The 14,047-nt window shown below is 34.2% G+C and overlaps 1 protein-coding gene across 1 annotated transcript in view; it reads left to right on the forward strand.

Annotated features, from left to right (window-relative positions):
* Positions 1–14,047, forward strand: part of PCLO (piccolo presynaptic cytomatrix protein) — a 283,296-nt gene that overhangs the window by 178,589 nt on the left and 90,660 nt on the right. Inside the window, 1 exon segment of the mRNA XM_027102797.1 lies at positions 6,967–9,154. Within this exon segment, the coding sequence (XP_026958598.1) occupies positions 6,967–9,154 (2,188 nt within the window).

The raw sequence follows: 14,047 nt of genomic DNA on the forward strand, positions 1-14,047 counted from the left end.
CACTGCGCCACCAGGGAAGCCCTGTTCATGTTTTTTAAAATTACTACTTATGTAGGATTCTATAATCTGCCACATGTGCTATTACTGAAATAAAATAACAAGCAACTAAAATGATTGTGAAATAAAAATTTGGAAAAGTTTTGAGGTATATTGTACATAGTGGCATCAAAATGTATTCCACTAGTTGCTTTACTTTTTCTTATCACTATGTTCAACATAAAAATACATGTTTGTAATAGACATATATGCCTATACATATACATCTATATATAAGCTAGTTAATACTTTTATAGCCTTATATAACTAATAAAATAGTTTCAAATTCAGTTGCTTGGTAGAGATCCAAACCATTTCTTTTCCGTAGGTTTTATATTTATTTTATTACATATTTTAAAGATGAGAAATCTGAAGTCCAGGTCAGTGTTCTTTGCACCTCCATACCCACCCAACATTCATTCCATTTGTAGCAAATGAATTTCTTCTATTTAACAGGATTTTCTTTTTGGTCCTCTTCTGTATCTTGACTTATGTGTAGAGTTTGAATTAGGAAAGCACCAGAACAAGTATAGTGAGGTAAATTGAGCCTGAAATGAACTGGCTAAATGAACTGAGGTAACTTAGTCTAAAGCTTTAAACAACAAAGGGAATTTTTATCTATTTTTTTTCTCCTTAAGAACAGTTTGCTAGAGATTCAAATTAAAACAGTAGAGAAAAGCGATGGTTGAGCACAGTGTAAGAAATCTTTAAGCTAAATTATAGAACTGCTATCTCTATTTATTTTGGTTGAAAAAATTTTATAAGATGACAAATAAAAGCTTAACTTTGTGAAGAACAGTAAGTAACCCCTATGAGGGAGTAAACAGTAACATTAGAAGAGTTGAAGCTAAAAGTGATTATACTCATCCTCTCTCCTCCTCCTTCCTCAACTGAATGAAAAAGATATATACGAAAATTGTTTGGGCTCACTGATAAACCATTTTAACTACATAAGTAAATCACTCTTAATAAGTTGGACCACATTTTAATTTCTGACCTGTTGGGTAGTATATTTTAACATGACAGGGACAAGGCAAGTCTCCAGTGTTTTTTCTGATAAAACTCAGCCCTAATCACAGAGCTCAGTCTCCGGGCATAGAGGCTACTTTTATGGGTTAGTCATTTACTTTTTAGAAGGTCGAGCTGAAATCACTGTTTAAAGTACTAATAAGCGCTAGTTGTAGAGAGTTTCAGGATACTTCACGAAAGACCCAACGTCATGACATTTCTCCTTTTGACTTTAATAAATGTGCATGAATTTCTTCAGTGTGTCATAGGTATTAAAATGATAGTAATGTTTCTAATAAAACAATGTTATTTTGGTTAGAATAAGCTTCTTTGCGGCGCTTTCAACCAGTTCTTCCATTTATGGCATGAGCTGATGCCTGTAAATGCTCACTCAAATGCACTGCAGTCAATAAGCTCAGGTTTCATTAATTATCCATTTGGATAATTATCCATTTGGAAAATCATCTAATCACCCATCCAAGTATACCTCTGTTCTCATGTAACTGAATTTATAGAATTAAGGATTGAAAAGTTAACCTCTTAAAATAACACTTAGAAAAAATATTGTTGAATTTACATAAGTCCATGCATGAGCTTTATCATCTTAGAAGACCAAAAAAAAATATTTCTTGCCACTTAATTTAATTGCCATCCTTTACCAGTTCTTAATAGCACTGTCTTCTAAAGAACCAGATGGTTCTCCAGTTCATATGGAAGAAGGACCATGGTCCTCCTTGCCAAGGAAATTTTGTTGTTTAATTTAACCTGGGGGAAGCTATTCATGTGATTTAGGTTTATGAAAAACAACTATTTTTATTTACTGCACTCATGTAGGTCAAAGCAGCTTGGAAGTATTTTAATGTCATGTTGCAAAGTTTTATAGGCCAGAGGATAATAAATCAATGAGAAAGGAACAAAAAACAATAACAGAGATTCCTGTGATTTTGTGGTTAGGCATTTCAAGAGTCTAAACATAAATTATCTTTATTATCTCAAGATAATTTAGTAAAGACTGTGCCACTATTAAAAGGTCATGATGTTTCTCATGGCTTTAGGTAAGTAGTTATTGAATCATCCCTTAAATTGCTAATGATCTGAAGTGCTGGAAAACATATCACATAGTAATCAATCATCATTCTGATACTCCATGTACAAAACTGTAGCATAATTAGAGATTTACATTTTACAGCATTTGAAATACAGTTATTTTTGTTCTGAATACAATTATTTTTGTTCTGATGAGAGATTGTCAATGAGAAATGCAAATGAGGAGATATTTTTGGAAGTGTTGGAATCACTACAATCCCTCTTTGTGGATCAATAATTTGTTCTCAAAATGAAGTAAGTCACAGGCAGGCAATACTATAATATTCAGCATGCTGAAAAAAAAAGCAGGTGGAAGAGATGTATCTTACTTTTTAAATATACATTTATGTTTTAGGGTAAGTTTTCAAGTTAATTCTTGGAAATTTTTATTAACTTTAATTTTCCACTTCAGATTGCTCGTATAAACCATTAACACATTTTCTGGTAAAGGGATGTGGTAGTTATCTTGTGGTAGCATGTTAGAACTGTAAATGGATTTGCCCTTGAAGAAGAAGTCAACGTTAGATAGTTCTTCATAGCATTCCGTCTCCTAGTCCAGCAGCACTATGTACAAGTTAAATGGTATAGAAATGAGAAAATAGGAGGTATCTGTGTTTATTTTCCAGTGATCTGATCTGATTTTAATTCTTATGCTATCATGTTTTCATAGCCTTTAGGTTAGTCAGTGCTTTTAAATTACTTCTTTGTTTCTCTTTATACTCACTGGTTATCAAACCTTGTTTCTGCTTAGCTAAGAGCATATAGGCAAAATATGTTTTGCTGCCCCAATAAATTTTTGAAGTAATAACTACAAAAAGAGTGATTTTAAACATAGTAATAACTGGATGTTGGGAGATTAAAAGGAAAAGAAAAAGGAGGTCATCAGTACCTTTAAGCATTTTCTTTTCTCTTAGGAAAATGATCAAGAAAACGTAATTTTGAATGAAGCAACACACCAGTGAAGAAATATATCTGTAGTCTTGCACAGAAATGTGTTTTTCTAATGAAAATGTAAAATCTAGAAATAACAAAGATGGATGGATGGGAGGGATAGAAGGTAGAAGGGAGGAGGGAGAAATACATACACATACATATGTATAAAAAATGATCACCTTAAAAACTTCTAAGAGGGCTTTCTAAAATACCTTATACAGATTTTAGGAGAAAAGAAATTAATCTGTTTGGGACATTCCAGAAAATAGAAGGCAATACGTGTTGCACAGACTGACATCTCTGATGCGTCTGTCCAGTGAGGTGGAAACTAGTTTTCTGCTTGGCTGCCAGCCCAAGAGCAGTGACTTTCAGCAAGCAAACAAGACAAACTGGGGCAAGAGGCACATCAAGGAAAAGCTTAAAGATGCCTGATGAAATATTGAGTGCCGCTTTCACAATATTAATTGGAGAACATTTTTGCCTCTGCTACTAGACTTTGAAAAATAACTTGTATGTAACTTTTAAATATGTTCTATTACTTTGTTTTTATTTTCTGACTAATAACGTCTTGTGTTTCAGTTTCTCACTTTTTTCTAGCTACTAGAATATTACAATAATTAAAGAACTACTTAAAAAAAACAATTTCAAGTACATTCACAAATGGTAAATTCTCTCCCATAGCTGTAGAGACTCAAGACTGTTTATTGATAAAGGTCTTTATATTTTTTCAGTGATTCGGTGATATTTTCATAGCAATGATGATACTGCTTGTTTTGAGTTTGATTCATGGAAATAGTTATGAAATTATTCCACAGTACTCTAGTTGAAGAAATTTGATGGCTTTATTTTGTGTGTGCCAGGCACTGTGCCTTATTGCAATGCCTAGTGGATTCTAGATGTTGTATCAGTTTTTAAAGTATTTTTCCATGAGTGGTATCATTTAGAATTTCATTTTCACAGGTCACTCCTCCGTTGTCTTTCATTTTTCTTGTATATCTTAAAGCAATAGAAATTACTGAGCCCTTGCACTCAGCATTTGGAATGTTTTAGCTGTGTGTAGGGGTAAGGGTGGGATGGTGGTAAATAACGGGTCTGTTTTGGGAGCACATTAATGATACAATGTATAGGATAGAATGCTGAATATTTTTATATTCAACTGCTATTTTGTGTCAAAACTGGAAACTGTAGATGTTGGGGTAGAGAGACCCCTGGAAGGTGAATTAATGCTTTCACTGACATTTCAGAGAGTGAAACTCTGCTTCTAGTCCTTTTTCAAGGAAGGACGTGTAGTCATATTTTCCAGCTTGCAGCCTTGTGTTTATCTTACAGCTTCATCTTCATCCTCCATCCTAACTTTACAAAGTTAAAGGAGTATGCTAACCAGTGTTCATATATTTTATTTCTTTGTTTGTTTGCGCTACGCGGGCGTCTCACTGCTGTGGCCTCTGCCGTTGCGGAGCGCAGGCTCAGCGCCCATGGCTCACGGGCCCAGCCGCTCCGCGGCATGTGGGATCTTCCCGGTCCGGGGCACGAACCCGTGTCCCCTGCATCGGCAGGCGGACTCTGAACCACTGTGCCACCAGGGAAGCCCTCGTGCGCATTTTTAACCTCCTTTGGTAGGGAGAATTCTTACTTTCAAAGTAAGACTTTTCAAATGTCTTCATATTATGCAATGCCATTACACTTTCAAAGTAATACACTTAAACGCTCTTTCTCAAACAGTTTCACAACCACAATCATGTAGTACACATGAACATCTTAAATTTGAAAACTCTTAATGCATATACCAAATCTTCCAAATGCTAGTCTAGGAAAAGAAACAATCATTAATTTCAGCCTCCTATTGACCTCCATTATATTCAGAGAACTGAGAAGATTATTGTGAAAAAACTTTTTAAAAACAGAAGACATATATTTGTTAGTATTTTGGAAAATTACTAAGTAGTAAGATTTTAATTTTATTACTATTTTATTATGGTCAGTTGATATTAAAAAGCATAATAACATGTGCATTCATTTATTAAAAAACAGTTTTTAAAAATATTTGGAATATGAATTTACCAAATTCCACAGTTTTCTGTGGAAATAAGGGGATTTTATAAGGAAATAATACTTAATGGATGCCTACAATGAGTACTAAATATTTTACACAGAGGTCTCATTTGCTCTTCATAACAACCCTATGACTTGATTGTGAGTATTAAATACAATGAAAATAATTGAGGGTGAGAGAGAATAAATAACTTGCCAAACAGCTGCTTTTGTGGTTCCAATTCCCCTTGAGATTTCTCTGTGAGGATGAATAAGCTATGATTTCAAAATCACTCTGCCATATTTTACAAACTCACAACATTTATTCATTGTGAATTTGCATTCAGATATTTAAAATTTCAGAAATACACATAAACCTCAATTGACCTTTAGGATATTGCTTCTGATTATTTCTATTAAACAATTAGGTCGATAAATGGAGCAGAAAAATAACAGAAAACAGATTAAAAAAACACCAAGGTAACAAATTTGGGAGTAGTAAAAAGGCAATAAAAGTTCACGGTCTTGGGCTTCCCTGGTGGCGCAGTGGTTGAGATTCTGCCTGCCGATGCAGGGGACACGGGTTCGTGCCCCGGTTCGCAAAGATACCACATGCCGCGGAGCAGCTGGGCCCGTGAGCCATGGTCGCTGAACCTGCGCGTCCAGAGCCTGTGCTCCACAGTGGGAGAGGCCACATCAGTGAGAGGCCCACGTACTGCAAAAAAAAAAAAAAAAAAAAAAAAAGGGGGTCTTGGACAAATCTGATATAATTAATTAGACATAATTCCCATATACTTTTTGTTATTTTGGGGTCCTTGATTTTTAGTGATTGGGAAAAAGGGAAGAATTAAGGTCTTTGTATTATTAGTAAGAAGAAAAAAGTAAAGAATATGCAACTAGAAGGCAGAAGGCCTGAGATCTAGTTGTGAATATGCTGCTACATGGTTGGGTAACTGAGTATATCAGCTTATTTTAATTATAGTCAAAATAATCTCTCATGTCTTCTGATATTCTAAAATTGTATGATTCTCAAGACCAGTGATTCTTAGAATGCAAGTTTATGACAAATTAGCCAAATAAAATTGAAAATATCTGACAGCTCACTGATAAACTTTATCTGATTTTTTTAAAGATTTTAATGAGTTTTTGAATTGTTTGTAGTCACTTCCTTTTGCTTCATGTAGAAGTTACTAAAGCATTTAGAAGAAGCTGAAATTACTAAAGAATAATAGCATTGAAAGAAAATAGAAAACTCAAATAGTCAGAAAAATATTGAAAGATTAAATAGGAAATTGGTTCAGCTAACTCTTGGGGAAAAAGAGACAGTAGCAAATGAGAGGATTTCATTTCAAAACACTTCATGATTGGAATAGGAATTACAGTCACTTCAGGGGGTGAAAGTAGGAATGGGAAGATAGAAGCAAACAATTGAACAGCACAGTGAGCATCTTCAACAAATATAACTTAACCTTTAGATAGTTAACACGAATGCTCTGGGCATACCTTCAGTAAGTAATACTATGTATATTCAATAGGATGGAAAATGAGTTTTTAAGAGTTCTCCTGAGAGTCTAACTAAAATATAATCCTGCCTAGCAGTGTACTCTGTGCTTGATTTCAGAACTCACTTCTAATGTTACAAAGTTGTAATAATAATCAATTTACCAAGAAGAGGAAAATTATTTTTCAGTTAACTGCATTTGTGACTAATACTTGAAATTATGTGTAGAATTTTAATTTTATTATGCACTCATAGCTAAAACATATATGAACTCACTTTTATTTAAATGTAAATTATGTTTTTTTTGACCTTCTACTTTTTTTCGTTGATGATAAAGTATTTTGTTAAGTATTTTGTTTACTTAATTACAGACAAAAGGTTCTCAAACCACGACACCCTCTGGCACTCAGAAAAAAGTGAAGAGAACTCTGCCAAACCCACCTCCCGAGGAGACCTCCACAGGAACTCAGTCAACATACAGCACTGTGGGCACAGTTTCCAGGAGAAGGATCTGCAGAACCAACACGATGGCACGAGCCAAGATTCTCCAGGATATAGACAGAGAGCTCGATCTTGTGGAGAGGGAATCTGCAAAGCTTAGAAAGAAACAAGCAGAACTTGATGAGGAAGAGAAGGAGATTGATGCCAAGTTACGGTACCTGGAAATGGGGATTAACAGGAGGAAAGAGGCATTGTTAAAGGAGAGGGAAAAGAGAGAAAGAGCCTACCTCCAGGGAGTAGCTGAGGATCGTGATTACATGTCCGACAGTGAGGTCAGCAGCACCAGACCCGCCCGCATCGAGAGTCAGCACGGCATAGAGCGACCGAGGACTGCTCCCCAAACTGAGTTCAGCCAGTTTATACCACCACAAACCCAAACAGAATCTCAACTAGTCCCTCCTACAAGTCCTTATACCCAATACCAATACTCTTCCCCTGCTCTTCCTACCCAAGCACCCACCCCATACACCCAACAATCCCACTTCCAGCAACAGACTCTGTACCATCAGGAAGTTTCACCTTATCAGACTCAGCCAGCCTTCCAAGCTGTGGCAACGATGTCCTTCACACCTCAAGCTCAACCTACACCAACACCACAACCTGCTTATCAGTTACCATCACAGATGATGGTAATACAACAAAAGCCCCGGCAAACTGCGTTATATTTGGAGCCCAAGATAACTTCAAACTATGAGGTGATTCGCAACCAACCCCTGATGATAGCACCTGTTTCTACTGATAATACATATGCTGTTTCCCACCTTGGTAGTAAGTACAACAGCTTAGACTTGAGAATAGGATTGGAGGAAAGAAGTAGCATGACAAGCAGCCCAATATCAAGCATATCTGCAGATTCTTTCTATGCAGATATTGACCATCATACTCCACGAAATTATGTCTTAATTGATGACATTGGAGAGATTACAAAAGGAACAGCCGCTTTAAGCACTGCATTTGGCCTTCATGAAAAAGATCTGTCAAAAACAGACCGTCTCCTTCGAACCACTGAGACACGTAGGTCTCAAGAAGTGACAGATTTCCTAGCACCTCTGCAGACTTCTTCCAGATTGCATAGTTATGTGAAAGCAGAGGAAGACCCGATGGAGGATCCTTATGAGTTAAAGCTTCTGAAACATCAGATTAAACAAGAATTCCGTAGAGGGGCAGAGAGCTTAGATCACCTCGCTGGTCTTTCCCATTATTACCATGCCGATACTAGCTATAGACATTTTCCAAAATCTGAAAAGTATAGCATTAGTAGACTCACACTTGAAAAACAAGCAGCAAAACAACTACCAGCAGCCATACTTTATCAAAAGCAGTCAAAGCATAAGAAATCATTAATTGACCCTAAAATGTCCAAATTTTCACCTATTCAAGAAAGTAGAGACCTTGAACCTGATTATTCGAGCTATATGACTTGTAGCAGTTCATCTATTGGTGGCATTTCTTCCAGGGCAAGGCTTCTTCAAGATGATATCACTTTTGGCCTCAGAAAAAACATTACAGACCAACACAAATTTTTGGGATCATCTCTTGGCACAGGGCTGGGCACATTAGGAAATACCATACGGTCAGCTCTGCAGGATGAAGCAGATAAGCCATACAGCAGTGGCAGCAGGTCCAGACCTTCTTCCAGACCTTCCTCTGTCTATGGGCTTGATTTATCAATTAAAAGAGATTCTTCCAGCTCTTCTCTAAGACTGAAAGCTCAAGAGGCGGAAGCTCTAGATGTTTCCTTTAGTCATGCATCACCCTCTGGCAGAACTAAGCCTACCAGTTTGCCGATTAGCCAGAGTAGAGGAAGAATACCAATTGTGGCCCAGAATTCTGAAGAGGAAAGTCCACTCAGTCCTGTTGGCCAGCCAATGGGAATGGCCAGGGCTGCAGCTGGACCCCTGCCACCAATATCTGCAGACACCAGGGATCAGTTTGGATCAAGTCACTCATTGCCTGAAGTTCAACAACACATGAGAGAAGAATCACGGACTCGAGGCTACGATCGTGACATAGCTTTCATCATGGATGACTTCCAACATGCCATGTCAGACAGTGAAGGTAAATTGGGCCTCAAACTACCTTGTTACTCTCAAAACTCAAACTCTTGTGTTTCTGCATGTTTAATTTTCCTACTCCAAGGACGTATTCTACTTTTCTTGGTGCGTCTTTTGCATGTTTACTTCTATTTTATTTCTTGTAAATGGAAATTTTATCTTGTGTATAGATTTCGTAGCATGCTCTTCTTTATTTCTTTTTAGTTTATTCTTTTACTGTTGTTTCTTGGTTGTTTGCTTGATTTGTTTGGTGTCCACTTTTCCAAAACCATTACCAAATAATTGTGTCAATAAAATATGGTCATCCTTTAAATCTATAGTTGGAAATATTTTCATTGTATGTTTCTTTTATTTTTTTAAAAGGCATTTTTAAAGTTATTAGTTTCTTTCAGTTTGTGAAATGATTAAGGTTTTGAGCCATTAAGTACTATTCTGCTAGACTCTGTAATAGAAAATTATTTATGTCATTTTGTGAGATCAGTGTTCGTTAATTCAGAGAATGTTCTCTTTTTGAGAACTTTCAAATAAGTCCTTAATGTTAACATAATGTAGAGTTTTATAATTCTACTTAAATAAAAGGTTTGTATTTTAATCTCTCTCATTATGAATGTCATAATTGACAAGTTTGTACATTTTGCATTACATACTAGAAAGCTTAGTACTAAGTATGGTTTTGACAATAAATAACAGTACTATCCACATGCTTGTCAATATGTATGAAGCATTGTTTAGATTTTAAAATTGGAAATTTGTACACTGCTTTTGTGAATTTAGCTATTTGAGCTGAAGCCTTCCTTGTGTGTTCAGTTAGCCTTTTCCATGACTTTGCTTTTTGCATTATTCCATTTTTTTTTAACCTAAATTGTCATTACTGGTTTTTCATATTGAACAAGAGATTTATGGCAAGTACGTACTTAACTAAAAACTGGTTCATGGTAATTTTCTTTGTTTAATCATATAGAACCATAAGGATTTTAGAAAATGACCTAGACCAAGTCTAAATTTGAAGACAGGGTTGGACAGGTACAGAGATGTGAAGTCTTGCCCATGCCAAGAGGACTCATGACACTTGGTTCTTTTTTTTTCCCCCCTCTGTGGTATACATTTGAATGTAGGTGTGGTTTGAGTCCTAAAAATAAAATATTTCTCATCAAATAAAAATGTATTACTTCATGGCTTTAGAGAGTGCAAAACACTAAGTTAACATGAACATCTCTTATTTTAAATCTAACATCTTCCCTGAGGACTTAGAGGAAAATATGTTTTCATGAAAAGGATTTTCTTTCTTCTGTATCTAGACACCAATATAATTTTAGAAGTTCAAATGTAGGTTTGATCAGGACTGAGGTAATCACTGGATCTGAAGGAGGAGAGACTGCTTTTTCTAGTGAAATTCCAAGAGACTATTCACTTCCTGATTTGTTTTATTCTCTACAGGCTATTGGATTGACCATTTTTTATTGATAACCAGCCAATTAAATAAAACACTCTGTGTGTTTTTTTTATTTAGCCGATTGTTTGAATCAATCTACATAGTTAAGTAAGTTATATAATGCAGAAACGTTTACTTTTTTTCTTTTTTCACAATCCACATTTTACACACATTATATATGTATATAAATATATATATAAAATGACTGCTACAGAAGAATAAAAAGGCTCTTCAATAATTGTATCTGTAAAATAGCAAAATAAAAACTAACAGGTCAATCACATAACTAAACACCTAAAATCTGTGTGTGCATGATGAACATATACCTGGAGAGAATTTGACAAATTAATTTATTCATCACAGATGTTTTGCCATCATGGTTCCAGACATACAGATGTTTCTAGATATTCCAAAATACGGCAGTCATTTACGTACAACCATGTAAAAATAACCAAATTTTTATTTCTCATATGTTCGGATGATGTGTACTTATAGTCATCAAAGACTATGAAAACTTGATAAAATATTAAGACACATCAAAAAATACTTATCAAATACAATTTGGTAAGTATTTGGAAATATCATCAGCTTTAAAAAAAGCATGTTAATCTCCAGAAACTTATTTAAACTAATTTGGATAAGACATCATGCAGCATACAAAATTATGAAATATGTAACGATGACACCAGAGAAGTAAACAATTACAATGAAATTTACACAAAGTCAAATTGAGTTAAAATGTATTTTTAAATTAAGCAGACAAGAAATTTAGTCATAAAAATCATGTTGATATAGAATTCTACAAAGAAAAACTATAACAAACTGAATTACATATGTAATATTATGTGTGTGAATTGTAGTGATTATCTTTAAAAGATGTATGTTTTAAAATGTTATCTATTTTCTTTGTGTTTATATCTCATAAGCATATCACTTTTCTTCTGGTGAACAGTGGTCTGCTTTTCTTTTGAAATCTTGGATTCCTTGGGTAATTAAGAAAAATAGTAGAAAATATTCTTTCCAATTACATAACTCAAGACATTATAAACTCATGAAATATTAGGGATTTTTAAAATAACAATTAACCACATATATACTATATCTGTGTTTGAATGACACTAAAACAACTTTGAAAAGTATAACATTCCAACAGGCTATTTAGTATCATGTAAACAAAGCAAATTTAACTGATTTCAAATTTTTTGAAATTTTTGCGCTTTCTCTGAACTCAAACTCTAGGTTATAGACAACAGGATGTTTTTCAGGTGTATTCTGTATAACTCCAATTAATTTTGAAATATCCCATTTGAGGTATAATCTAGGTAGGCATAATTTATGTTGCTTACTATTTATGACCATTAGCTTGAAGTCTACAACTTAATATTCATTCATGGTTAAGAGAAAAACTAAACTAGAAACAGTCAAATTGTATTTCTACAACTGCAAATATTTTGTTGAAAACATTCTTTCAAAATATACTCCATGTAAAAAGAGAAAAAAAGCATCGGTATATACAGTCTTTAAAAAAAAATTCCAGTGAATATTTCGTACAGAATAGAAGTAAGCTGTTCGTATAACTATTGTTACAGTCAATAATGTGAATAATGCTAGACCCCAAAATAGCTTTCTTGCATTTTACATTTAAGAAAAGAAAATATCAGTGGCTTAAAACGATGGGATGTTAATCTCCAGCAAAATTATTTAATTTGGAAAATATTATTATTATTATAAAATTTAGTTCTTAAAGTTCTGATCTACCATGGCAGATCAGACAATTGCAGTTATAAACAATTAGCAATTAAGTCCAACTTGCTGTAAATGATGAAGACAGAATCCAATATAAGAGCAGATTTATATAATCTGGTTTTTCTTCGTTGATCTATAAATTCCTATGCAAAACATGCTAGCCATCCTAACTTGGTTACGTATAGAGTCATTATAAGACGTAACACAATCAAAGTATGTCATCAGAATTGGAAATAAATTGACAAAATTTATATATCAGGTTGAGATTCTGCCTTATCTGTATAGACACAACCAAGGAAACATTTTAAAGGATTGTTATTTTAAATGCATTAAGCAAAGTTGTATATTCAAGTGAAATCATGTAGTGCATTATCCAAGATAGTCATTTATTAAAATCAGTATAGACTATTTTTTATGAGAAACATGTAATAAAGATATACAAAAATTAATATAAAATGATGTTTGTTTGTTGATAATCTGATAAGTTTTAGAGATTAAATAATGGATTTTCTATTTACTTATCAAGTTTATATTAAATATTTCTTTCATAAATTTAGTCACTTGATGTCAAAGCGATGAAAAACCATAATAAATATTGAGTAGATTGTGAGAAAAGATTGTGTAACTGTTAATGAGATTCAAGGGACAAATTAATATTTATTTTAACATGTGCTTATCATAATTAGGATATTTAGCTTTCTTTAGTTGATGACTAATTTTCCTGTGTTTCACTCATTTCCTGAATATTTAATGAATATTATGACATTTGCAAGGCATTGTTTTTAGTATTGAGGGAGAAAAAAAAAACAACAAAAGAAGACATGAGCCTTACCCTCAAGCAGCTTAGAGTCTAATAGGGGAGATCAGATAAGTACATATGCAGCCACAAACCAGGTATGTATCGTATTTCCTCAAATCTAAGACTGACTAAATTATGACACATCATCTATCATTCTGTGTTTATTCGGGGAAAGTGCTGTGGTTAATCAGTGGCCTTGACCAAGATCATGGGAGGTGTAGAGGTGAGTAATGCTGTATATGCTGTGGGTTTGCCAGCCCTGCCAGTAAAAAGCTAATGGAAATTGCCTGGGAAAAAGTCTTGGGAGAAAGTAGTAGAAGAGAAGTCAGTGATGTAGACAGAAAGAGAAGTGTAATGAGATAGAGAGGAACACTCAATAGTACGGCATTGTAGAAGCTAGAGTTTCAAGAAGGCATAGGTTGATAGCATCATCAACAGATCTTTCAGGATGAGCACCTGAGAAGGGGTACTCCATCTGCCATTTAGGAAGCAAGAATGTATTTCCAGAGGCTATTAATTAGGGATCCTTTTACAAAGAATAAAATTACATAAAGTCAAATTCTGTATATTAGGTAAACAATGATTTGGGGGTACTAAATAAGAAAAAGACCTTGGAAGTACCAAGAACTGAATGGGGTGAAAATTTTTAAATAATATTTATATACTCAAATATGGTTGTATTTTTTAAACAATATTTTAAGATGTCAAGTTTTGGCACATTTTAAGTACAAAAAGCAGTCAAGCAACTCTTTAATTCCAAAATCTGTGATCCCACAGAAAATAATTATTTAATTTTTAATGAAAAATGCTAATAGATATATTTTTAGTATTAGGCTACCAGGTGATTATGGCACACATGTTCCTAGCAATGATACCTGGGATTCTCCTAAAAATAAATGCTTTTGTTTATTTATGGATGT

The sequence above is a fragment of the Aethalodelphis obliquidens genome, unplaced genomic scaffold, assembly GCF_003676395.1.
Source record: "Aethalodelphis obliquidens isolate GAN/ISIS:26980383/991018 unplaced genomic scaffold, ASM367639v1 scaffold5, whole genome shotgun sequence".
Taxonomy (NCBI): domain Eukaryota; kingdom Metazoa; phylum Chordata; class Mammalia; order Artiodactyla; family Delphinidae; genus Aethalodelphis; species Aethalodelphis obliquidens.